The sequence below is a fragment of the Peromyscus maniculatus genome, chromosome 6, assembly GCF_049852395.1.
Source record: "Peromyscus maniculatus bairdii isolate BWxNUB_F1_BW_parent chromosome 6, HU_Pman_BW_mat_3.1, whole genome shotgun sequence".
NCBI lineage: Eukaryota > Metazoa > Chordata > Mammalia > Rodentia > Cricetidae > Peromyscus > Peromyscus maniculatus.
The window spans coordinates 69,091,743-69,119,543 of record NC_134857.1 but is presented as its reverse complement, the minus strand read 5'-3'; the positions used below and the strand labels follow the sequence as shown (position 1 = coordinate 69,119,543).

Genomic DNA, 27,801 nt, shown 5'->3' with positions numbered 1-27,801 from the left:
GACAAGCAGAATATTTATACATTTATTTATAATGAAATTATGGTCTAATTATTTACAACACAGAGGAAACCAGAGAATAAGTTTGTACAAAGCCAGCCTCCAAAGTATTCAAAAATGTGCAAAAATGACAGTCAGTATCTCAGACACTCTTGGCTCAGCCAGCCACCAACCAGTTCCTTCACTTCCACACATCAATATTTGATACAAAAAAGTTCTTTTGGCAAAACCTGCAATGCCAAGAAAAAGGACACGTTGCAATTCCAGTCGGAGTCCACCATCCCACCGGAGTTATCAAATCTCTATTTTTGCAGCAAGCAGTTCAGAAAGAGACAGATAACTGTGTTTCATTTCTGTATTGAGTTCTGAACAGCTCTGACCAGCTTTTAGTCACGTTTTCTTTGCCCCAGCTGAAAACAAGGAGCTTAGGAGGGCAGTAAAATAGCAATGGCCACCTGGAACAAGTGTGCCAAAAGGTGCCAACTTTGGACCATCCCAATGAAGAACAACGGGAAAATAACCATTTCCTATTCCGGATTCAGTTGCACCTGACCATTCTAAATTAGTACAACAGCATTTTCCAAAAAGAAAGAATCCAAATGGAAAGAGGGTTGAGGAGCTCTTAGAATTCAATGTAAGTACTGGAAGAAAGGGTCTTAAAACCATTTCCCACTAATAAATAGTAAGGCTTTGTTTGTAACCAGTTATTATCAAAATTGACCCAATAGTAGTAAAATACAAATAAAACTTTCTTTACAACATAGTTGAGGCTATTCATTTGGAAAAGGCTAGACCAGGTCAGACATATGTGGCAATGACTCAGTCCTGATGTTTCTCTGGACAAGCACATTTCATCAACTGGTAAAAAGCTTGACGCAAATTTGTGGTTCTAAGTGAGTTTTAACGGATATTACGCCACTGCAGAAATAGGGTTTTAAAAAGAATGGGGTCCCTTTATGACAGGGGACACTGTGTCCCTAACGTCTTCAAGGTCCAAGACGGCCCCCAGAACAGGTCCCAGAGTCTTGTTTAATCAAGTGCATGCATTATTGCTAAGAAGAGTCACTGAGCGTCAAAGGTCTGCCCACTGTTTCTTATGGGGCCATCCAGAACGGCATCTGCTGCTTGGCTCTTGGCTGCGATGAAGGGTACTGATAACCCAAACTCCAGCCCTGCGGAAAGCTACTTGCATTTTTATGGCCTCCATGTTCCTCCTCTTCATCAGAGGAGTCTGCAGCGTAAGCTACTAAGCCAAGTCCCTTCTCGGCTGTTTTCATCTTCTTGGCTGGATAATCTAGAAGAGAGAACAACCCAACCCCATTCCCCACCAAGAAAAAAAAACACCATAAATTCGTTAATTAAAAAAAAGATGTTAATTGTAAGTGGTTAGTTGGACACCATTTTGTAGTCACAGGGTCAATGGTCACCCCAAAACGTTGATGATCACACGAAAAACAGCCAGCACCAGCAAATGAGAATCCACCAGAACCATGTAAGAAAACAGAGAAAGAAAAAAGAAAAAAAAAGAAAAAAAAAAAAAGAAAAAAAAAAAAGGAAAGTTAGCAAGTGAGTCTCTGAGGACTAACATTTCACCTCTTAAAGAGCTAAAAGAAAAGAAGAAAAGAAAAAACTATTTTCTTCTGCTGCTCATTTTTATCAACTGGAGGCAAGGAACACAAATGATCCCATGCCCAGGATGAAGAGTTCCGGAATGCTACTAGGTGATGGGCTCAGCACCCCTGACACAAAAGCAAATTAACTTTCCCTAAATCTGTATCAGATGACCTCCAGTCAGACAACATGAGCAACAATCATTGTATTTCATAGGATTTTAATAACACTGATGAGATGTATATAAATAGTAAATCAAGCAACTCTATTCCTGACACAGAATAGTTAAAAATAAAGCTATATACTGTCCTTATGAATTAAAAAAAGATATTATTAGCCAGTAGATTATAGAAGTAGGATTAAATCTGAATGACCATTAGGTTAGAAAACTAATAGCTTACGACCACCCTACTTAGTCACTCCCATCCCCCAGCCACACTGTACTCACCATGGCTTCCTGTCAAGGCCCCAGACCCATTCCTTTCATCAGGCTCTGTTTTTATTCCAGTCACTGGAAAGGCTGGTGGAGGCATCAACTGCCTGTTAAAAACAGGACATTTTCTCTTTAGAGAGATTCAATTTTTTAAATTATCCAGTCAGTTTAACATTAGCAACTGTTGATATAAATGAGCGAAGACTGCTGATAAACGTGAACTCTACCGTAACCATTCACCTTTACCCTTGCCTTCCTCAACGCTGTCTACCAAACCTGTCTACCCCTTAGTGAAAGCTATGTCCCAACAGGAAAGGAGAATTCAAGCATTAAATCCTCAACTACACACTGATCCAAGTATCTCCATCCATGGGTGCTTTTTCTTTCTCTTTAAATTTTTCTTTATTTTTATGTGTATGGGTATGTTGCCTACATGTGCCTACAGTTCCCACAGAGGCCAGGAAAGGGTGGTGGACCCCAAAACTGAAGTTAGCAATGGTTGGTTATAAGCTATCAGGCAGGTGTTGGGATCTGAACCTCGATCCCCTCATTGAGTAGCCTGTGCTCTTAACCGGAGCCACCTCTCTAGGTCCACCCTTTTTATTTTTTTTGAGGCAGAGTCTCATGTAATCTAGCATGCCTCAAACTTCTCCTGCCTTTCCCCACTGAATGATGAGATTGCAGGCATGCCCCATTGTATAAGACGATCACTCTAAAGTAGTAAACATGGCTTGCTGGTATTAACATTTCTGTTACTGCCTAACCTTAGGGAAATGCCCAAAAGCAGAATATAACTGCCTGAGACAGTGAAAGGGGTCTATCATCCAGGATTCAATTAATTGTTCTGATCCAATTAACTTACCTGTCCCTCTCTCGCTCTTTGCCTGAGGAACTTGCCGGCTTCGATCCTGCGCCTTCTATCTCATTCTGACTGGAGAAGCCTGTACCTAAATTAGTCATATGAATGGGTCCATGCTATGAGCAGAAAAATACAGTAGCATTAGCAAATCTACAACTGCTGCATTGACTTTAGCTCCTTAATGTAACTGCCAAGTGCCTCATCTTTCTGATCATGGCCATCAATTAAATGGCATTACATGTTCTCTGGGATTTGCGAGAGTAACTAGTCAAGTAGAGGTTCTTGTTTCTGCAGAACTTAGTCATGGGTAAAGTGTAATTCATTGTTTAACCAACTGCTCTAAATCCAAATGGATTCTGGACACCTAGTGACATTAAATGCAAAAGGTTTCGGTCTGAAGATGCCTTGAAGACTATGATAAAACATAAAAGGTCCCTCTTCTGATGAAACAGCAACAAAACTATTCTCATTTTTCCTGGTACTAGGGATTACACCCAGGACCTTGTGCAGCACGCGCTACATATGCTCTACCACTGAACGATATCTCCCCTAAATCATCTTATCAATGGCAATGTTCACAATGTGTTAGCACTCCATTTTTGACAGGCTTTTCCTAGGGTGGGAGAACAGGGTAGAACTGAGAGAAATTGTCCTTTTTTTGAGATTTATTTATTATGTACGCCTGCACACCAGAAGAGGGCATCAGATCTTATTAAGGATGGTTGTAAGCACCATGTGGTTGCTGGGAACTGAACTCAGGACCTCTGGAAGAGCAGCCAGTGTTCTTATAACCACTGAGCCATCTCTCCAGCCCCTTTTTTTTTTTTTAAATAAAGTGGGCAAAAAGAACAGCAAATTGAAACCCACAGGTTAAATTCAAATAATGGAAGGAGAAAGCCAACTCCTCCAAGTAGTCCTCTGACCTCCATACAAATGTGCAAATAACTGGGCTAGGGCAGTGGTGGCGCACGCCTTTAATCCCAACACTCAGGAGGCAGCAAGTTCTAGGACAGCCAAAGCTGTTACACAGAGAAACCCTGTCTTGGGGGGGGATCATAAGTTTGAAGATTGACAGCTTTTGCTGAGTGCCTTTCAAGAATGTTGTCATAAATCAGAAAAAGCATGAAATTCTAACACAACTCCTGACTGCCAGTCACAGGAGACCTCCCTCTACGCTGTTTTATCACACTGACCTCAAAAACACAAACATGGCAACGAATAACTACTCTTGCTTTAAATTAATCCCTCAAGAATAAAATCCTAATCTAATTTGATCGCAGAAGCAAAACTCCTATCTCATAAGACAGTTGATAGGGATGCAAATTCTCTTACGTAAAGGGAGAACACGGCAGGGTAAGACAAAGAAAGGAAACTGGATAGTTATTTAACCTGGTATCCAAGCAGTCCAGATTCCCGTTCATCAGGCAGCTCCTCTGTGAATCTCCTCTTCTGTGATTGGGGCTGAGCTGAGAGTGGGGGCTGGGGCTGGGGGCCAGCAGGCAAGGCAGTCTTGACAGGAGCAGCAGGAATAAAAGGAGCACTTATTGGACTCTAGAACCAAAGAAACCAAGGAGGAATAAAGTATGAGATGGTGGGTCAATAAATAATGTTGAGACTAGATCTGAATAGACAGCAAGTTTCAGGAATCTGCTTTTTCGACCCTCCCAGAACTGACAATCAATGTGAGTGCTGATCCTCAGGCTGACCCTTCCTGTATCTGGCGCACTGGGAGAAGACACACAACTTACTAAACAGTTTCAAGACAAGAAAAGAAGCATGCCTCAATGAGAACTTCCATTACTAACTAACATATATATTCACCTAATCTTTACATCCTTTGATAGTCTATCATTATGTACCCCTTTATATGGGAAAATCCAGTCTTTGTACAGCTAATTATATCCAAGACCCCACAGTTATCTATTATGCCATTTTACAACTCTAGCATAAAGAGCTATAACTCAAAGCTGAGGAACTTTGGGTCTGTTTTACGCATAAGCCTGGTGCTAGAGAGATGGCTCGGCGGTTAAGAGCAGTTTTTCTACTGTTGAGGACCTTGGTTCAGCTCTCATCACCCACATAACTCACAACTGTCTGTAACTCCAGTTCCAGGGGATCCAATGCCCTATTCTGACCTCTTCAGACACTAGGCACACACACAATACAGTGCATATACATGTATACACACATACATGCAAAACACTCATACACATAAAACAATCTCAGAAGAGTACATGCACTTTAATTTCAGCACGCAGGAGGCAAAACCAGGCAGATCTTTGTATGCAGGTCTGGTCTATATAGCAAGTTCCAGGCCAGCCAAGGCTATATAAAGATCCTATCAAAATTGTAAAATTGTATTGATTAGAGGTCATCAGAATTTAGTCTCTTTAAACTTTGTGTTTGTGTGGCATATATGTATACATGTGTAGTACATATACCTTGTGTACACAGATGGAGGACAGAGGGGGCATCTAGAGTCTCTTGCTCTCCAAATATCCTTTGAAGCAGGACACCTCCTTGAACCTGAAATGACTTTCTGGTCTAGATTAAAGTCAAAAGGACCTTCTGGTTCCTGCCTCCTGGGAACTGGGGTTACAGGAGGGGTTATGTGCAGAAATGCCTGAATGCCAGATGCTAGAATCCAGACTGAGGTCCTCATAAATGCCGAGCAAAACCTTTTACCTGCTGGGTCATCTATCTAACCAGCCACTAAAGTCTTTTAGTGTTATGAACTGTACATTCTTCTTTAGTACTCACAGTCCACAGGTACCTACTGGTGGCAATGGTTTAAGACTGTAGTTTATTTTGGCATGGGTCCACTATGAGGAGCCCACATGGAAGAACCCACCATTAATCCCATGCTCCAATTTAGTCTTTCACTTACCACTGAGGATTGTAGGTAACACATACAGATAAGCTAGATATCTCATCTTTTCCTAAACTTCTATTTTATTGATGGTGCAGGGAATTAAAACCAAGTTCAAATACTCTTACTGAACTATTCTAGCTGATAAAATTGGACTTTAACATTCTCATAGGCCTGAGGTTAAGATTTTACCCCATATCATATCCCCAGAACTATTACATAACTTATCACAACCTCCATTTTTTCATCTATAACATGGAAAACAAAACAGTAACACTATGGTCTATCTCCTGGAGTAAGAGTCAGTGAGAGAGGGCAACCTCATCAAGAAATAATGAACGAGCCGGGCGGTGGTGGCGCACGCCTGTAATCCCAGCACTCGGGAGGCAGAGGCAGACAGATCTCTGCGAGTTCGAGGCCAGCCTGGTATACAGAGTGAGATCCAGGACAGGCACCAAAACTACATGGAGAAACTCTGTCTCAAAAAAACTCTACAGAGCAGTGGATTCTATTTCTTCACTGTTATTTGTGTATAGTGCTCCTATGTCATAGAAATTTCTTTTTAAGAGCCCAGAAATAGATGGGTCTACTATGATACAAAAGATTTTCTTTTTTTTTTTTTTTTTTTTTTTTGGTTTTTCGAGACAGGGTTTCTCTGTGTAGCTTTGTGCCTTTCCTGGATCTCGCTCTGTAGACCAGGCTGGCCTCGAACTCACAGAGATCCACCTGCCTCTGCCTCCCGAGTGCTCGGAATAAAAGCGAGCACCACCACCGCCCTGGCTTACAAAAGATTTTCTTGAGTGCCATGTATCAAATGAAGCCAGGTTATTTCTCCCTTTCTTTTTTGGGGAGGTGGGGGGTAGGGTGAGGGGAGGAGACAGGATTTCTTTGTAAAGCCCTGGCTGTCCAGAGGTTATTTTCTAAACCATTGTGAATAGACAGAGTTATTCTAGAAACAATAGTATCAACTTTGGGGTGCTGGAGAGATGGTTCAGAGGTTAGGAGCACAGGCTGCTCTTCCAGAGGACCCAGGTTCAATTCCCAGCACCTACATGACAGCTCACAACTAACTGTAATTCAAGTTCCAGAAGCTCTGGCACCCTCACACAAACAAAGAAATATCAACTTTGATAAGCAATATATCACGTATTCCCTTTCTCATCTTTATACAACTATTGTTTCCATGATCAGAACTTGTGCCCCTACCTCTTGCCCTCTGAGACAGGGTTTCTCTGTGTAGGCCTGGCTATCCTGACATTCATGCTGTAGACCAGGTGGGCCTTGAACTCAGAAATCTGCCTGCTTCTGCCTCCAGAGTGCCGGGATTAAAGGTATTTGCCGCCACCACCTGGCCCATTATCAGAACTTTTAGAAGAGTACTTAGTTATGCTAAAGTCCATATTATTGGATTTTAAGTGATTAAATATTTGTATTACCATCTTTTATCTAGACAACTGGTCCTAAAGGATAAAGACAATGCTTAGCGTGGCAAAACAATATTACACTGTTTCCTATTACAGGTATGCCTTTATCCCTCCCCCTTAATGCTCTAGGGCAGTGGGACCTAGGAGAATGGATCTGATAAATGAAGCAGACTAAATCCCATGCAATAGCCAACTCTATTCAGAGCACCAGACAATTTATACTCTGAGGATTAAGGACTCACATGAGAAGAGTGTTCAATCACAAGGACAAGCATCATGTGTTAGACAAGCTGCACATGACAGATAAGCTTCATGTGGTACAAATGGTTTTCCATGGAGGCACATCAACAAACAACAGCCAGTTGTAATAATCTGAAATAAACTCACTCCTATCCACTACACCTGGGAGGGCATTAAAACATAATACAAAAACAATTCTCTGTTAAGAAACTGAGGTCACAAGACTGTTGGTCTCTCCACGTTTTCTCACAAGCACTTAGAAGTCTTCATACAGCTCCATTCTTAGACTGTGTTCTAACATCGCCCTCCTTTTTATTGTATGTTTTTTGAGACAAGGTTTCTCTGTGTTGCCCTGGCTGTGCTGGAACTCACTATTATGTACACCAGGATGGCCTCTAAACCTGGAGATCCACCTGCTTCTGCCTAGCAAATGCTGGAAATAAAGGCGTCTGCCACCACTGCCTAGCCCTTTTTATTTTTTTTTAATTTTTAATTTTTTTTCAAGACGTGGTTTCTCTGTATAACCGCCCTAGCTGTCCTGTAACTTTTTTGTAGACCAGGCTGGCCTTAAAATCACAGAAATTCACATGCCTCTGTCTTCCAAGTGCTGGGATTAAAGACATGCACCACCGTCCTTTTTAATTTTTAATAGCAGGAAATCCAGAGTGGTTTTAAGAAGTTGTAGATAAATCTGTCATTTGATGCTGAGTATACAATAAGTAAGCATATTGAATATTATTATAACAGTGGAAGTACTATGTGTGATGCTTTGCCATTGTTTATAACCTATGTTTAGTTATTGCTTACATTATATTGATCAGAAAAATCTAGAATAGCTTGAAAAAGAGATCCATATAATTAATAGTTCTGGTCTCTTTTAGAACATAAGCCCATTTTTGCCTTTAATAGGAACACAAATGTTATAATGTCCCGTGCAAATGGGAAGTGATTCAAATTCCAGTGAAAGATTAAATGCAGCTCCTTCTTCAGGTGAATGAGTGTACTACAGTCCCAAGGTCCAGTCATAAGCAGAGTCACTAGTGAAAATGACAGGACCTGAATCCACCCATCTACAAGCTGAAGCAAAGGAGGAGGAGGAGGAACATGAGCATGAGATCAATACACATGCCCAGAGGCACTCACAGCAGACACACAGGTCACCAGAAAAGATTCTCGGGGGACACAGGGCCCTGTGCGTTTCCTAGAACAAGTTCTCCCCTGGCATACAGGGCCCAACTCGACCCCAGTGGAACTTCTGAAATGGTCAACATCTTCTGCCCTTTAGCTGGAGGTCTGCTATCTTTCTGGTGACTTCCACTGCCTCCTTGCCCTCTGCCTTGTCTCTGATGGCCAGGTCCAGAGGAGCAGAAGAGGAATCCCAAATGTTTCAGTGGATCCATCTGCAATGACAGATGCACACCCCTCCCAATTTTCTTCTGGAGAAGCAAAAACAGGGTAGGTTAACGCATCAGCCTGCTCATTTCTTCCTGCAATCACACCAGGGAGGTTAGAGTATACTCAAGTAGGAGTCTATTGCTGGAAATAATCCTACAACATAAGCAGAATTGGAAACGATATTTAAGGTTTATGAGATAACCATAATATATGAACCAAAACAGCCAGTTCCACCTGCTGAGCGGAGCAGAAAATATTACTAGATTGATGAGTCCCTCCTATACCCTTAGATGAACCATCAAGAACAGAAGTATCCATCTGCCTGTGGAATGGGAGAAGGTTGGATAATTTTTGTAATCACAAATTCAGGTCCTGTATGAAAATCCCATGGCTGGATAATGATTTCCTATCCTTCCATAGTAATCTGCAAATCAAATTTGAAAATCCATTGAGTTCTATATCACTCTTAAAAAACTATTACTTAAGGGTAGTATAATACAGCAAGGACCAAGTCCATACAAAAGTTCCTGCCTCTCAAGGGAATACATGAGACCATCCAGTGCTGACTGTCCTACAATTTTAAATAGACTGGCTAGTGCATAGAAAATGGCAAGTGCAGCTCATGAGGCCAGGGAGGAATTAGGAAACAAATTTCGTGCTCTAGCTTGCTGAGGCTGTAAATTTAGCATTACCATAAGCTCTTCCAAATTCTCATTTGGAAGTGGAGTGAATTTAAGACAGGATTATCAAATACCTAACGACATGCTTCAAAGTCATTTCAGTCAATGGAGGATACATATATAAAGGAGGCTCCAGTATGAAAGCTGAGGGAGCCAGATGGTGATAGCTCAGCCTTTAATCCCAGCACCTGGGAGGCACAGGCAGGTGGATCTCTGTGAGTTCGAGGCCAGCCTCCTCTACAGAGTTCTGGGAAAGCCAGGGCTACACGGTGAAACAAATACAAAAACAAACATAAACAAAAAAAGGGGGGGCTGACGGAGTCATCACTGACATAGCTATCAAAGGTGTTGGTTTTATTTTGTATTTTTCCTGAACAGGAAAAATCTTATTTGTCTCTTCTTACCAATTTTGAGGTTTGACCATCCAGTTTATAGTCATTCAAGAAATCATCCATCTTTCTCTCTCTCTCTCTCTTTTTTTCCGAGGCAGGGTTTTTCTGTGTAGCTTTGTGCCTTGTCTGGAACTCGCTTTGTAGACCGGGCTGGCCTCGAACTCACAGAGATCCGCCTGGCTCTGCCTCCCAAGTGCTGGGATTAAAGGCGTGCACCACCACTGCCTGGCTTCATCTCTTTCTCTTAATATCCTCCTTACCTTTCCTAAGCATTGTGATATAAGTCGGAATTAATGCGCAATTGACCCAGAATTGAACCTTTTCAATATTCTTTTGGACCCTATCCCATACTTCCTCATTTAAAGTTCCTTCCTCTGGAAACCAGGCATTATAATCATAAACAACTGGTAGCAGTTGTAAGATAACTGGTAGATAAGCAATCTAGTAGCAGTGACTTTATTACTTGTGCTGCTCCTGTTTAAAATGATACACAATCTCAACTCAAGGAAAAGGCTTCCTTTGGTTTCTGCCTCCATAGTCTCACCTATTTTTTAGGGTCCCAACGTTTTTAGCTCATAGCTGCCTTCAGGTCCCTATTCTGGGTGCCACTTGTTTACCACTGGATCTGGAAGATCTGGGGATCTGGAAGAGTGGATCCTAAAAATGAAGTGGACTAAAATTTCATCAATAGCCAACTCTATTCAGAGCATTAGACAAGTTCTGAGGGTTAAGAGGAGTCCCATCAGTAAAGTGTACAACTACAAGAGCAAACCACACATAAATAACAATAGCAAGTTGTAAAGAATGATCTGAGGTAAACTCACCCCTATCCACTACATCTGGTAGGGGCAAGACAGCATAATACAAGGAAAATTGTGTTTTTGAAGATACTGAGGTCACAGGACTCCTCACGCAACCCCAGTCTTGGACAGGTTTCTGACACCCTGACAAAAGGCATCAGCACTCTGCACTGGCAAGCTGAGCATTAACATGCAATACAATGAGTAAAACTAACAGCACCATTTTGGGGTCAGCAGTATTGTATCCTTGCTATTTCCCCAAAGTCTTAGCTTGCTAAATTAGTCTTGATATCTCCACAAGCCATCCACTCTTTCTTTTGGGGCAATTCCTCTGGATGGGTTTTTCATCTATCTTAGCACATTTTCAGTTGTCTAGGGGACTCTGGGATACTACCCTGGTCAGATGGACTGAAGTGGGAATCATCTGAGACTTCGTTCGTTTTCTGGAAATAAACAAGCATAACTTCTCCCTAATGTTAAAAGAACATCAGAGCCTTTCCACTGATTAGTCTCTAGACCTTTCCATCTATCATATACACTAAGATGTGTCTCCTTTAGGGAAAAATGGTTTTGGGGAGCAAAAAACATTACCCTTTAAAGTGGAATGTGAGGATTGAGGGAATCCCTGAAAGCGTCACAGCCAGCAGGGAAACAATCTGGGTGATGTAAGAATAAAACTTGGTCCAGCTTCACTTAGTTAGCAGGTATATTTTAGCCATATTTAAGCACTGCACAATTCTGAGAAAAAGTTTCCTGATGACAATTAACTCAGTCCCGTGAGTACGAGTACAACAGAGCTTAAGACATGTTTTCACTGAAGCACTACAAAGCACTTACGGCTTCTTCCATACATGTGTACTGTTGAATCAGAAACTATGCTCAAGATAAGGGTCCAGGGAGAATGAGGAAAACATTAATAATGCCTGTGGGCCATGACTGGCCTGGCCCTACGTTAACTCAGAAGTTACTTTGGCTGTAGTAAATACAGCTGGTATCTCTCATAGGAAGGGTATTAAGTACTGAGAAGAAATACTTGATAGTTAAGGGCGACATTCTAGGATAAACAAAATGATATTCTGGGGATATAGGTGAAGCTTGACCCTACAGAGGGCAAAGGACTGCCAGGTTGTAAACTACATTGTGGTGGTATTGTGTTCCCCAAAATATTGTGTACTCTAATAAATTTATCTGGGGTCAGAGAACAGACAGCCACTAAATACAAAGGCTAGAAAATGGTGGCACTCACACCTTTAATCCTAGCATTCCAGAGATAGAAATCCCTCTGGATCTCTGTGAGTTCAAGGCCACATTGGAAATAGCCAAGCATGGTGACACACGCCTTTAATCCCAGAAAGCCAGCCTTTAATCCCAGGGAGTGGTAGTAGAAAGCAGAAAGATATATAAGGCGTGAGGACCAGAAACTAGAAGTTTTTTGGCTGGTTAAGCATTTGTCCTGGTTAAGCTTCAGGCTTTTGAGCAGTAATTCAGCTGAGACCCATTCCAGATGAGGACTCAGAGGCTTCCAGTCGGAGGAAACAAGACCAGCTGAGAAGTTGACCAGGTGAGGTTAGCTGTGGCTTGTTCTGTCTCTCTGATCTACCAGCATGGACCCCAATAACTCGCCTCAGGTTTGATTTTATTAATAAGAACTTTTAAGATTCCTGCTACACTACATCCTTTCCCAGCGTTCTGGGAGGAAGACAGGTAACATCTTCCTTTGAAGAGACAAGCCTGCATGATGAACTTTTCCTGGTTTCTCCAGGGCTTATCTATGTGTGCACACGGGCCTTTTCCCTCCACAGCAAAAAAAAAACTTTAAATGTAAACTAAAAGTACAGAACAGTATTTGGAGATATAGGTGGGTGTAGCCATGTATCTTTTAATTAACTATTTATAGTGTTCCAGAATAGTTTTACCCTATGGATAATAAGAGATTTTTTTTTTAGTAACATGATATAATTTTTTGTTTATTTATTTGTTTTTTGAGACAGGGTTTCTCTGTGTTAACAGCCCTGGCTGTCCTGGAACTTGCTTTGTAGACAAGTCTGGCCTCAAATTCACAGAGATTCACCTGCCTCTACTTCCCAAATACTGGGATCATAAGCATGCGCCACCACATCCAGGTACAACTAACATTTTATAATTGTAAAACTTATTAAACCCTTTGCTAGTTGTAAGGGTCCTAGAGAGAAAATGTGTAATTCCATGTATAATATAATGGTAGTTTTCTGGAGCCCCCCGAGTCCTATGTCACACCTGTAACTGTGCTCTGAAGCGGACAGATAGGAGGAGATATTAAGCATGCCCTTAGTAAATTTTAGTACAGATTTCTTTATACCTGAGAGCAGAGAAGGCCAAAGACAGCTGGAGTTCCAGGTGTCAAGCTGATGTCTACACATTACTAATTATGCATTAGAGTCTTAGAATAAAATAATGCCTTTATATTGTATAAAATAATGGCTTTAAAAGAGGATAGGCTTTTGTAGGCCTCTTTTAATTACCATTCTTGCCAGAGTCTGATCATTTATCAGACCAAGGGCAAGCATAAAACCTAAAAACAAGGGCTGGAGAGATGGCTCAGCAGTTAAGAGCATTGACTACTCTTCCAGAGGACCCAGGTTCAATTTCCAGCATCCACATGACAGCTAAAAACTGTCTGTAACTCCAAGATCTAACACCCTCACACAGACATACATGCAGGCAAAACACCAATGCACATAATAATAAAATAAATTATTTTTAAAAAAACTTAAAAACAAAAATTAACAATGGTTAATTGCCCAGCTAGGACAATTTTAATTTTGAGCTCAAGAAGACTTTTTTACTAGGTGATAGGATATTTAGAAGTACCTGAGAAATAATCAGAAAATCCTGAAGGAAAAAACAACGAAGTTTTACTACACAAGCATTAAAATACATATCCATCTGATACTGCAAATGAAATAAAAACGTGAACAATATTGAAGTCTAACAGTTTCACAGAGGAAGAATTTGTTAGAAGGCTTTAAGTTTTTAGTATTTAATAGATAGTCTGATGTAAAAGACTTTTAGGCTGTACCAAAACAATTATTTTAGGAGAAAACTTTCAAATCATCCAATTTCTATTGAATGCATTTTTGGTTTAATCCCCTTTGGCCTTCAAGGGATTTTAAGAAACATGTAATTATGTTTGCATTTTTAAACCATTAATTATTTATTAAATATTTCTTAATATTTTCAAATCTTTTGGATTTTAATTTACTACTTTTTTTTAATTCATCTTAAGCCTGTTCACATTTTTATTATTAAATTTTTTATATTGTACAAGAATATGAATTTTGCCGGGTGGTGGTGGCAGCGGCAGCGCACAGCTTCGATCCCAGCATTCAGGAGGCAGAGGCAGGTGGATCTCTGAGTTCAAGGCCAGCCTGGTGTACAGAGTGAGTTCCAGGACAGCCACAGCTGTTTCACAGAGAAATCTTGTCTCAAAACCCCCAAAAATAAAAGGAATGAAAATTTTAAGTTTTAGTAATAAAGATAAATTTTCTTATTTTGTTAATGCTGATGTTAAACAGACAAAGCAACAGTAAGCTTTGTATCAATAATTAAACACTTTAAATGTTATATGAAGCATAGTTCTGAGGATTTTAAGAACCATCTATTAAGTAAGTATATCTGATTTTAAACAAACCATCTGTTTTTTGTTACTTTTTAATAAACCTTGCCCTAATGAATGATACTTGTACTTAGCACGAGGATAGTTCTGAACACATTGAAAAATTTAATCATTTGTAAGGTCACTAACCAGTAAGTTGCATGTCTTCATTATCTTTAACAGTTCACAACAAGTAACACATTTAAACACAACAAAACTTTGGGGAAAAGTTTCCAGGTGACAATGAAGCTTTGGTTTCTTTTTTGTTTTGTTTTGTTTTTTGATACAGGGTTTCTCTTTAGCTTTGGAGCCTGGACTAGCTTTGTAGACCAGGCTGGCCTCGAACTCACAGAGATCCACCTGCCTCTGCCTTGCAAGTGTTGGGATTAAAGGCGTGCAACACCACCGCCTGGTGAAGCTTTGGTTTCTACTGACCGAAAAACTGTTCAGGCTGAGAGCCTAGGGAAGAAGGATTTGTAATAAGCATAAATTGGTTCTAGTGACTAAGAGTATGATGCCTAGGATTTGGGGGGTTGGGGGGGACAGGCTTAACTATTCCAAAGTACTATGCACTATACAGCTGTGGGTGGTGGCGCACGCCTTTAATCCAGCACTCAGAGGCAGGAGGCAGCAGCAGACGGATCTCTGTGGGTTTAAGGCTAACCTGATCTACAGAGCGAGTCAGAACTTCATAGTGAGCCCCTCAACAGCCTCTGTGGGCAGCTGCACAGACAAATCCACCCCTTGGGCCACACACATTCAAGGTAGGAAAGGCTGAAACCCCCTGGAATGGAATCACAGGCAGGAGTGCGCAGTCTAGTGTGCAGGTCCTCTGCAAGACCCGAAAGCACTAACCACTGAGCATCTCCCAAGCTTCCACCTGGGTTTTTTTTTTTTTTTTTTTTTTTTTTTTTTTTTTTTTTTTTTTGACACACCGTCTCTTGCTGACCAGAAACTCCCCAAGTAAGCTAAGTTAGCCAGCGGGCCCCAGGATTGACCTGTCTCTGCCTTCCCAAAACTGAAATCCCAAGCACAAAACCTGGATGGATTTGTCTTTTTTTTTTTTTTTGTAGTCCTTGCTGGCCTGAATTCGAAGAGACCCACCTGCTTCTGCCTCCCAAGTGTTCTTTGCCCTTGTGATCATAAGCTAAGGGCAGGGAACTCACTCTGGCCTGCCCTCATATCGTAATTACAGACTGAATTCACACTCAGGAGGTATGTTCTACAGCTTTGGACAGCAGCAACCACAGTGCCTGTGACACAGACTGTGCAGCCCCCAGTGAAGACAGCTGTCACTGTGTGCTGTATGTACAGAGGGCCAATGAGGGCTGGAGAGACGGCTCAGAGGTTAAGAGCACTGGCTGCTCTTCCAGAGGTCCTGAGTTCAATTCCCAGCACCCACATGGTGGCTCACAGCCATCTGTAATGAGATCTGGTGCCCTCTTCTGGTGTGCAGGCACACATGCAGGCCGAGCACTGTATACATAATAAATAAATAGATCTTAAAAAAATAAATGAAGAAAGCCAATGATCCCCACTTGAAACAGCTGTTGGGGGCAAGGCTTGTGAAGCTGACTCAAAACCATGGAAACTAAGGATGGTGCACACAGGTATCAACCCAAGGTCCTCAGTCAGTTGGTGTGGGGACACAAAAGACAACAGGGCACAACACAGAATAGGACTGACTTCTAGAAAGCACTTGCCCCAGTTTTCCCGAAGTTCAACAACAGCATATTGCACACGCTGGTATCCTACCTGGCCAGTGCTAGCTGGAGGTGGCACTTGTGTTATCGGATATTGTGTTGGCACAGGTGGGACTCCAGTAGGTAATGCTGGCAAGACTCCAGGTGCCAATGAAACAGCTGGTGGCACTATGCTTGGTACTCCATAGGGAGGCTGAACTGGCTGCTGAGGAGGGGGAACAACAGGGTAACCAGACTGATAGCCATTGGATGGATAATATGGTGGTTGAGGAGGGATACTACTTAGAGCAGAGGGTTGTGTATAGCCTGAGGGGGAAGAAAAAAAGTGTTTAATCAGCTGCAGCAAAATGAAACATTTTACCTGATTATTAAACAACACCCAGGAAGATAAACACTGAGGCATGGATGACTTTCTAAATTACGTTAAGTTGAAGAGACCACCACCAGTGTCCTGGCATAACTAGTCTAGCCTCAAGGATCACACTTAACCATAACTATCATTGCCAAAATATTTTAACACTTTAAGCCATACACACCTGGTAAAGGTACAGCAGTATTAATTTGATTCACAAATCTAGAATATTCGGCATGAACCTGGAAAAGTGGGATAAAATGGAAGTTAATAAAGGCCGGCCCCAAGTGATGTCACATTTATAGGGGTATGATTATATACAAAAAACGAAGCAATAATGAATTAAAGTATTTCCCCCATGCTCTGATATGAATATGAATTAAGGGAACTCTTAAGCCAAGTTCTAAAGGGAATTAAGGGAACTATCAGCAAGAACCACAATCCCAAATACTCAAACTACTCGATCCTGGCACAAAATCATCCAGAGACCCACAGAATTAGAGAAATGATGAAAATTCCAAGTTATTAGCCTAAATGGTAAGAATTCAATTATTGCCAGGTGTGGTAGTAATCTAGCACTCAGGAGGAAGAGGCAGGAGAATCTCTATGAGTTCAAGGCCAGCCTGGTCTACATAGTAAGTTCCAAGACAACCACGGCTACACACAGAGAAACCTTGTTTCAAAAAAACAAAAAAAACAACAAGTATTAAGTCTTTTCCCCAATTGGTCCTTTGCATGTGCACAACCAATGTACCACCCCCACCCCCATTAGGTGCTACTAAAGGAGCCCTAAGGTTATTTGTTTATCAAGTAAAATGAATTTAGGGCTGAGGGCTCTGGGTGAGAATCTTGCTATGCAAGCACTGGGGACCGAGTTTAGATAACCCAGCACTCAAATTAGAAAACAAGTCAGGGATGTATGACCCCAGCACTGGCAGGGAACAAGTTACTGGCCAGCTAGTCCAGGCAAGCTGGTAAACTACAGGTTCAGTGAAAGGTCGAGTGACTGAAACATCTAGTACTCTAGTGCTGTAAGAGCTTTGAGTCATAAGTGTGAGAGCTCTAGAATGTATGCCTAGAGCACACCAGTGTATCTAAAACTGATGTAACAGTATAGTTATTGCAAACCTATAGTTACCTCATAAGTTTGGTAGTTTTCTTTAAATAACCATCAGTTTCAATGTTTTAGGCATTTAAGATTTCTTTTCTGTGTATGAGTTGTTTTGTCGGCATGTATGTGCACCATGTTCATACTTACAGATGCTTTTCAGCCACCGTGTAGTTGTGCATGGAACATGCATCCTTTTCAAGAGCCTCAGTGTTTTTAACCTCAAAGCCTCTAGAGGTTTTCACTAGGAGTTTATTTGGAATACAAGAGAGGCTGAAAGAATTTCAGTATTTACATAAGTAACCTATTCAAATAATTTGGTAATGAAATCTACCATTTTCTTCAAGTGCATTTCGTTTTGTTTGTGTTTTATTTTATTATATTAGACAGGGTCTCACTGTACAACTCTGGATAGCTTGGAACTTGCTATGTAGAACAGACTGTCCTTGAGCACACAAATCTGTCTGCCACTACTTCCCAAGTACTGGGATTAGAAACGTGTGCCAACACTTGGCTAACTTAAATACATTTTCCCAACTGTCACCAACCAGTGAAATCATTGTTATCATACTTTCCTTTGTGCTCATTTGCTACATAAATAGTCTGTATAATCAAAAACACTAGTCTAACATTCCATGTTAAATGACTGCCATGGTCAGTGTCTTAGTTAGGGTTTCCATTGCTCTGATCATATACAATTACCAGAAGGGTTTATTTGGCTTACACTACCATTATCACTATTCATCTTTGAAGGAAGTCAGGACAGGAACTCAAGCAGGGCAGGAACCTGGAGGCAGGAGCTGATGCAGAGGCCATGGGGGGAGCTGCTTACTGATTTTCTCCTAATGGTTTGCTCAGCCTGCTTTCTCATAAAACCCAGCAGCCCAGGGATGGCACCATCCACAATGGCCTGGGCCTTCCCCCATCAATCTCTAATTAAGAAAATGTCCTACAGTCCTATCGTTCTCTAGCCCCCTCCCTTTTTTGGTGTTTGTTGTTGTTGTTGTTGTTGTGTTTTTTTTCCGAGACAGGGTTTCTCTGTGTAGCTTTAGAGCCCGTCCTGGGACCCGCTCTGTAGACCAGGCTGGCCCCAAACTCACAGAGATCCACTTGTCTCTGCCTCCAGAGTGCTGGGACTAAGGCATGCGCCACCACCGCCTGGCGTTCCAGTCCTATCTCATAGAGGCATTTTCTCAATTGAGGCTCCCTCCCCCCTCTAGTACTCTACCTTACATGGAGTTGAATTAGCCAGTACAGTCAGCATCACTATACGTAATGTAGACTTTAGCACATCAGAGATACACCTGCCTGCCTCTACCTCCAGAGTGCTGGGATTAAAGGCATGTGCCACCAAGGCCTGGCTTACAGTTAAGTTTTAACATAGCTTAATTACAATTTAATGCAACTATAATACATCTTAATTTACTTTTTAAAGATCATGTCCAGGAGGAGCTGGTTTTAGGTCAGTGCTAGAGTCCATAATTGTACACATGGTACCCTGATTTCAATCCCCAGCCATACACACAAACTCACTGTTTGTAAGAGATTCTCACAGAGCTTCTTGGCAGCAGCCAGGCCTTCAGGTTTGGGATGACTACAAATAAAGAATAAACCACAAAATCAAAAGTCTCATTTTCTCTTTCTATGCTATTGTACACATTATAGCTCAAATCTAGCCCTCTGAAGCCACTTAAAAGGAACACAAACATAAGGCCTTATTTGGTTGGTTTGTTTTGTCATTTTGAAACAGAGTCTCACTATGTAGCCCCGACAGTCCTGGAACTATGTAAGTCAGCCTTTGCATCCCAAGTGCTAGTATTAAGTGGATACAACACCACACATGCTTAGCAAAATAAGTCTTTTAAGTTATAACTAATATACCATTGCCACATATATTTTATAGTACCCTTCTCGGATAATGGTACATTTTGATATAAAGAGACAATGGGGGGTTGGGGCTTGAGAAACGGTTCAGCAGTTAAGAGCAGTTACTGCTCTTCCAGAAGACCTGGGTTTGATTCCCAGAACCTACATAGTAGTTCACAACCATCCTTAACTCCAGTTCCAGGTGATTCGGTATTCTCTTCTGGATTCCTCTGGCACCAGGTACAAAGTACAAATACACACAAGTAGGCAAAACATTTAAACACAAAAAAGAAAAGAGAGGAGGGGAAGAGAAAAACTGATTCTGGTGTCACTCATAATTTTAGCACTTGGAAGGTAGAGACAGGAAGATCAGAAATTCAGTCACCCTGGACTACATGATAAATTCAAGATGAGTACAATCTACATGAAATCCTGTTTAAACATTAAAATAAAACAGCTTAAGACAGGTGTGGTGCTGATGCATGCCTTTAATCCCAGCACTCTGGAGGCAGGCCCACCTGGTGTAGACTGAGTTCTAGGACAGTCAGGGCCATGTAGAGCGACCTTGTCTCAAGAAATACCACCTCAGCCCTATCCCCAGCAAATAGCACAGTACTATCAGAAGAGGTTTAAATCACTGACAGGCATGGTCTGTAGTATACTAGCAGAGTGTTTGCCTGACACCTAAGAAGCCCTCAATTCAAACCTCAGGACCACCACCAAGGTCTTTATAATCACAGAATAGAACCCAAAGACTTGAATGCTAAAGCCACAATTAACCCTTCTTTTTTTTTTGTTTTTGTTTTCTGAGACACAGTTTCTCTAACAGCTCTGGCTGCCCTAGAACTCACTCTGTAGCTCAGGTTGGCCTCAAACTCAGACAGATCCGCCTACCTCTGCCTCCAGAGTGCTGGGATTGAAGGTGTGTGCCACCATCGCACAACCCACAATTAACCCTACTAATTCAACTTTTAAAAAAATTTTTAAGAATAGGTTCCTTTATTTTTAATTTATGCATGAAAGTGTTTTGTCTGTATAGATCTTTGTACTAAATATGTGAATTGCCTGTGGAGGCCAAAAAGAGGGTGTTGACCCAAGGGGGACTTGAGTCAGACTGTTGTGAGCCACCATTTTGGTGCTAGGAATCAAACCCTGTCCTGTAGAACAGCCAGTGTTCTTAACTGCCGAGCCACCTGTCCAACCCAAGCTATCCTAAATTCTAAGATTATATACATGCGTCATTAATGCATATTCATTATATGTAGGTGCGCTGGGTGGTGGTGGCCCCTGCCTTTAATCCCAGCACTCAGGAGGCAGAGGTAGACAGATCTGTCTCACTCTGAGGCCAGTCTGGGCTACAGAGTGAGTTCTAGGACAGCTGGGGCTATTTACTCAGAGAAACCGTCTCCAACAAAAAAGAAAGAAAAAAATGTAGGTATGTTCGTGTACAGGTGCCTTCAGAGGCTGAAGGCATATCCCCCAGAACTCAGTTTACAGATGGATATAATCCATTCTACCTGAGCGCTAGGAACAAAACCCATGTTCTCAGGGAGAACACCAAGTGCTCATAACTGGGGAACCATCTTCCCAGTTCCAATAATTCAGTTATTTCTATTAACTAGTTATAAAGAGTTACAAGACATCACATACACTAAGATGACCTTGGAATCCTGATTCTCCTGTTTCCACATCTGAGTGCAAGGATTACAGGCCTTCACCACACCAGAATTTCCCATTATTACAGTCTATTTTCTCTTGTTCTTTAGGAAGTAGCCCAGCCTGTATTGAGGAGGATTTGTAAGTTCTCTGCTCTTATCCATACCTGATATAAATATACATGGGTTCAAACGCTTCTCGGCCTGATGCTGGCTCAATGCAGCCTGAACCCTTGCCTCGTAAGAAGACCTTGGCACCTGTTTCAATCTGAATGTGCTGCAGATAGGAGCAGTTTGGACCTTCCACTTTCTCCTTAACACTGAAGGTGGGCACAGCATGTTCTAGTCCCACAAACAATTTATCTTGAACATAATGCATCTGTAAGAGAACAGAATATTTTGATTAGTATAGAGGAACAATAATGAAAATAAGCTTGTAGAAAACTATTATATAAAGTAGTATAATCCTGTATATACTTAGGATCACTTCCACATGGATCAAAATTTCTATCATAATCTACAAGATTACCTTTTAGAGAAAAGGTGAAGCCACGGATCAGTTGTCCTGAAATTCCCTATGCAGCCTAGGCTGGCCTCATAATCTCAAACCTCTTCCCTCAGCCTCTTAAGGAAACTTAACAATGGTGTGTTTACACCAAGTTGATCAAGGTTAGACTCATGGTCAAAGTTAGACTTGTGGCTGCTAATAGTTAACTTGACATACCTCAGAAGAGGGAACCTCAATTTAAGAGTTGCCTCTATCAGACTGCTTATGGGCATTCTATAAGACATTTTCTTGATTGTTAATTGATGCAGAAAACCCAACCCTAGGCAGGTAGAACTGCACTGTGTTAAAGATACCTGAAGCCAGGCAGTGGTGGTGCACACCTTTAATCCCAGCACTCAGGACGAAGAGGCAGGAGGATCTCTGAGTTCGAGGCCAGCCTGGGCTACAGAGTGAGTTCCAGGAAAGGCGCAAGGCTACACAGAGAAACCCTGTCTCAAAAAACCAAAACCAAAACCAACAAACAAAAACAAAAAAGAATAGCTGAGCCCATTGTGATGGCATATGCTTTTAATCCCAACATTCAGGGAAGCAGAAGCAGATGATCTCTGCAAATTCAAGGCCAGCCTGGCCCACTAAACTTCCATGATAGCCAGAGCTATATACTAAGACCTTGGAAAGGAAGTTGGGGGGGGGGGAAGCTGAGCTTTTCTGGCAGTGAATTAAGACCGTGCCTCTCACAAAAGGCTCTCCATCATCCCTTCCAGAAGAGGAAACAAAAGAAGCAGTACCTGGTGCAGAGCCCCGATTCCTACTTTATGGATGGGAAATACCCAGGATGCTATCAAATCCCCATGGTCTTTAGCCATGCACAAACAGTAGTCTTGTGTGTTGGCTGCTCCACGGTCTTCTGTCAGACTACAGGAGGAAAATCAAAGCTGACAGACCGATGCTCCTCAGGAGAAAGCAGCACTAAACTCAAAATGAGTGGGAACCATCCTAGTGAACATATTTTAGATATATAAAAAAGGAAGGGAGAGTCAGCCAGTGGTGGTGCACACCTTTAATGCCAGAACTCAAGAGGAAGAGGCAGGCGGATCTGTGAGTTTGGGGCCAGCCTGGTCTACAGAGTGAGATCCAGGACAGCCAGGGCTGTTATATAGAGAAACCTTATCTCAGGAAGAAAAAAAAACAGAAAGCAAGGAGAGAAAGGAAAAGAGGGAAGGAGGGAAGAAGGGGAGGGAGGAAGCTGAGCAAGCTACGACAGCCAACCAGTGAGCAGCATTCCTCCACGGGTTCCTGCTTCAAGCTCCTGCTTGACTTTCTCTCTTGGCATCGTTCCATGATGGAATATAACCTGAAAGCTGAGATTTACCCTTTCTTCAAGTTGCTTTTGGTCATGTTTCTCATAGCAACAGCATACTAACTAGAAAAAGGCCTGAGCCATATGCCCAGCTTTCAAGGAGGTTCTAGTGTCTAAGAATGTAGCCTGATTGGTAGAATGCTTGCCTAGCACCACATAAATAGGACATGGTAGCATATGGTGACAATTCCTGACATGGAGGTGGAAGCAGGGGGATCATAAGTTTCTTGTCATTCTTTGTTACATAGTGAGTTCAAATACAGCTAGCAACTTCTAAGACCCTATATCTTTGGGGGTTTTTTGTTTGTTTGTTTTTCAAGACGGGTTTCTCTGTGTAGTCCTGGCTGTCCTGGAACTTACTCAGTAGATCCACCTGCCTCTGACTCCAGAGTGCTGGGATTAAAGGTGTATGCCACCACACCCGGCTCTAAAGCCGCATCTTAATAAAGATTAGATTTGTGGGGCTGGGGATATAGCAGTTAGCAGGGTGGTAACCCAGCATGCATGAAGACTTGGCTTGACCCCAGCAATGCATTAAAAACAAACAAGCATGGTGGCACCTATTCTAGCACTTAGGAGGAGGCAGAAGCAACAGAAGTCAAGGTTGCTGAGCTAGTCTGGGGTACCTGATGAGAACTTATGGTAACAAAAGTATAGCTAAGGGTAAGAGTATTTGCCTAGCCTATTTAAAGCCCTGCTTTACCAAATTAGCAATACAAAACTACAAAACCTCAAACCTTTCATGCTCATGTACCTATCTACCTCCCTCACCTACAAAATAAATTATTCTAGTCAGTAAGTAAACATAAACACACACACACACACACACCAGAATAGTGTTGAGTAAGCATACCCACTTCTCTTCAATAGATGTTAAATTAAAAAAAAAAAATTTGCAAAGACAGTACAGGCAATGTTGGGTAGTACAGTCCGCCCTGTGGGTTTCTCCGAAAAGGGCTGCTCTCACCACCCCTTTGTCTAGGAGGAGTGTATCAGCAAAGTCTTGCTTCATCAGACTCAGCCTTCTTGGTCCTCCAACTGTCAGCTTTTAAATGCAACGTAAAACACCATCTTTACACTACACAGTATGTATACCCTTGGACCTACCAAGACCCCTTTTAAATCCTATCATTCTGAAGATATGTATTTAGAGGACATTAGATAGCCCACAACATTTTAGAATACCAACAGCAGCCTAGCTTACATGCTTTCAATTCCAAAACCCAGACAGCCAGAACTACAGAAGACCCTGCCTCAAGAAATACGTATTAAGAAAAAAAAGAAAAAAGCAGGTAATTCTCAGGGTGGAACTTCGGCATTGTTTCTCTTACTATGTATTATTCCGTATAGACATTTTTGTAGAACTAACGACCAAAACCTACTCCTGACTGGAAGGAAGGCTTCTGGCTAATAGCAGGAGTCAGCTGAGCAATGGGAGCTGGCTGGTGGTAGACAGTGACTGTTGCACCATTAAAAGTTGGACTTGTCCCTGTGGCAGCCTTCACCACTCCATTCGTGATTATTTCTTTAATTCGGTTTACAGCTCCTAGGGGAAAATTACAGACAGTAAGATACTACACAAGGGGGCTGGAAATACAGCTCAGTAATAAACTAACCATACCAAAGAATGAATTGACTAGTGTATAAACACAGGCCAATGTTCATTTACATAAACCTCAATTCAATTTTCAGATTACACAAATATGCTGCCCCCACCCCTCTAAACCCTCATATACCACTGATGAAATTCATAAACAGTAAAGAGCAGTTATCAAGGACAGTACATTGATGTTGTCATCGTTTTGATATTTACAAGTTTTGTACTGAGAAGTCACACATGAGCCAAATACTTACTGTCTACTAACTCCCGTGTCTGCCCCTGAACATGAAGATACAATGGACGATCCCTAGAGAAAGAAATATAAAAGATTGATCCCAGAGCTGTGGAGACAGATCAGTTGGTAAAGGAAAGACCTGAGTTTGGTCCCTTAAACCCACTTTTCAAAAACCAGGTATGCAATTCTAGTACTGACAAAGTAGAGGAGGGAAACCCTGGGAGGCTCACTGGTCAGCCAGCCTGGCCTACGGAAGTCCAGGCCAGCAGAGAACCTGCCTTTGAAAATGGCTACTGGAACCAGGCATGGTGGTTTGGTTTATTTATTTATTTATTTTTTAATCCCAGGCCTCACGAGGCAGAAGCAGATGAATATCTGTGAGTTCAAGGGCAGCCTAATCTACAGTGAGCTCTAGGACACCCAGAGCTCCACAAACAAACCCTATCTGGGGAGGGGAGGAAGAACTTCCAGCTTTTGCAGTTTGGTTCTCAGCTCCTGTACACAACATATATGAAAGAAAAACTCTCACATACATAAAATAAACACATTTCAAAACAAGTAACACAGCTTCAGAGGAATAACTAAGGTTGTTAGTCACACCCACACGCACACATGAACATACAAAAAGGTTGATCCTGAACTGGTCAAAACCTAGTTAAGGGTTGGAGAGATGGCTCAGCAGTTAAGAGCACTAGCTGCCCTTCCAGAGGACTTGGGCTCAATTCCCAGCACCACATGGCAGCTCACAACTCCAGTTCCACGAGACCTCACACCTTCATACCAACACACTTAAAAATAGTTAAATAAATTATTAAAAAAAGAACACTACAGTAAAATGGGTCATCAGTTCTAATTTGCAGCACTTAAAAGGGCCTGCTGTTAGTTAATTTCCTAGCATGCTTGAAGCCCTCACAACTGCATAAACTGGGTATGATCACGTACCTGTCATAGCAGTAGAGGCAGGGGGTCAGAAGTTCATGGTCAGCAAAGCCAGTCTGAGCTGAGACCCTTATCAAACCCAACCAAACAAAACGAAACGCCTCAATTTTAGAAATCTATTCTTTAATTTTGTTATTTGTTTCTTGAGGCAGGGTCTCCATATGTCCCCCAGACAGGCCTCAAACTCATGGCAATCTTCCTGCCTCCACCTCTCAAGTGCCAGACTACAGCTATTCTCATTGCTCAAAGATAACTGATGCTGCGTTTCATTATACACCTCTAATCCATGTAACACTAAGAGACAGGAGGACTACAAGTCTGACATCAGCCTCGGCAACTCAGCAAAATGTCTTCAAGTAAAAAGTAAGAGACTGAGCCAGGGATGATGGTGCACACACCTTTATTCCCAGCACTCGGGAGGCAGAGGCAGGCAGATCTGAGTTTGAGGCCAGCCTGGTCTACAGAGCTAGCTGCAGCACAGCTGGGGTTACAGAAAAATCTCGTCTTGAAAGACAAAACAAAAACCGTCAGAGACTGAAAAGACTATTCAACAGGTAAGAGCGGCTGTTGCTCTTTCAGAGGACCCGCTGTTCACACTGCCTACAAACTGCTTCCAGAGACTCTGACGCTCCTGTCTGGCCCTATAGGGACTTGCCTACACACGGTGCAGACAGACAAGCTCGCACAAACATAAATTAAATTAAAAAACAAAATAAGTCAGGTGTGGTTGTTTATAACTATAATTCCAGCACTCAAAAGACTGAGGTAAAAAGATCACATCAGTCTGAGGTTGACTACCATCAAATGGGCTACAAAGAGAGCCTGATCTAAAAAAATTGTAAGGCTGGAAAAAATGGCCGCCCCAGTGTGTAAGAGTGCTTGTTGTAGATGCAAGAAAGCCTGAATTCAACTTCCTAGCACCCACAAAAAAGCTCGAAATTAGTACCTGTACCTATGATTCCAGAGTTGAGACGGAGATAGGTAAATCTCAGGAGCTTGCTGGCCAGCCAACCTAACCATAAATGTTAAGCCTCGGTTTCAGTCAGAGACACTGCTCAAATATAAAAGATAATCTGGCTCCTTGTGCCTGTACAAGGCTTTGTGCACCCACACACATAGAAGAGGAAAGCGAGGAGGAAGCCAGCTAACTAGAAGCTAGTTAGATGACTCAGAGTGAAGAAGAGAAAAAAAAAAGCCTGTCATACAAAAATGAGGACCTAGATGTGAATGCTCTCAAAGCCAGGAACTGGAGGGTGGGGAGACAGGAAGGTCCTTGGGGGCTCACTGGCCAGTTTAGTCAAAATAGTGCCTTGCAGGTTCAGTGACAGTCTCAGAACGTGGGAAACCGAAAAAAACCCATTGTCAACTTGTGGTCTCCTTACAGACATGAACATGAACACAGATGAATGCGCACCAGACATGGTGATAGGCACCTGTAACCCTAGCACAGTAAGAGAATCGGGAGTTCAAGGTCACACTCAGTTATGTATCAATAAGGAGGATAGGAAGAGTTACAAGAGACCCTGTCTTATAACTGACAGTATAAAGAAATCTTACATGTACCGAGTGGTGGTGGCACACACCTTTAATCCCAGCAGAGTGAGGCAGAGGCAGGTGGATCTCTGTGAGTTCCAGGCCAGCCTGGTCTAAAGAGTGAGTTCAAGGACAGCTGGGTCTACACAGATAAACAGAGAAACCCTATCTTTAAAAAAAAAATCAAGCCGGGCGGTGGTGGCGCACGCCTTTAATCCCAGCACTCGGGAGGCAGAGCCAGGAGGATCTCTGTGAGTTCGAGGCCAGCCTGGGCTACCAAGTGAGTCCCAGGAAAGGCGCAAAGCTACACAGAGAAACCCTGTCTCGAAAAACCAAAAAAAAAAAAAAAAAAAAAAAAAAAATCAAAACAACAACATTTAGAAAAAAAAGGAGCCGGGCGGTGGTGGCGCACGCCTTTAATCCCAGCACTCGGGAGGCAGAGCCAGGTGGATCTCTGTGAGTTCGAGGCCAGCCTGGGCTACCAAGTGAGTCCCAGGAAAAGGTGCAAAGCTACACAGAGAAACCCTGTTTCAAAAAACCAAACAAAAAAAGGAAAAAAAAGAAAAGATATCTTACATACCAGCTAATAGAAGGGAAAACATAAAATT

General features: G+C 42.1%; 1 protein-coding gene and 1 non-coding gene across 2 annotated transcripts in view; both read right to left on the bottom strand.

Moving 5' to 3' along the window:
- Window positions 1-8: 8 nt before the first annotated feature.
- Khdc4 (KH domain containing 4, pre-mRNA splicing factor) overlaps window positions 9-27,801 on the bottom strand; it is a 31,655-nt gene continuing 3,862 nt past the window's right edge. The window contains exons 5-14 of the mRNA XM_006976367.4: window positions 24,741-24,793; window positions 24,269-24,432; window positions 21,186-21,397; window positions 19,031-19,091; window positions 16,574-16,631; window positions 16,090-16,343; window positions 4,290-4,451; window positions 2,904-3,016; window positions 2,057-2,148; window positions 9-1,291 (exon numbers count right to left, since the gene is read on the bottom strand). Of these exons, the coding sequence (XP_006976429.1) occupies window positions 1,092-1,291; window positions 2,057-2,148; window positions 2,904-3,016; window positions 4,290-4,451; window positions 16,090-16,343; window positions 16,574-16,631; window positions 19,031-19,091; window positions 21,186-21,397; window positions 24,269-24,432; window positions 24,741-24,793 (1,369 nt within the window). The 3' untranslated portion in view covers window positions 9-1,091. The remainder of the gene's footprint in view (window positions 1,292-2,056; window positions 2,149-2,903; window positions 3,017-4,289; window positions 4,452-16,089; window positions 16,344-16,573; window positions 16,632-19,030; window positions 19,092-21,185; window positions 21,398-24,268; window positions 24,433-24,740; window positions 24,794-27,801) is intronic.
- On the bottom strand, window positions 23,798-23,925 carry LOC121830630 (small Cajal body-specific RNA 4). Its single transcript, XR_006073845.1, has one exon.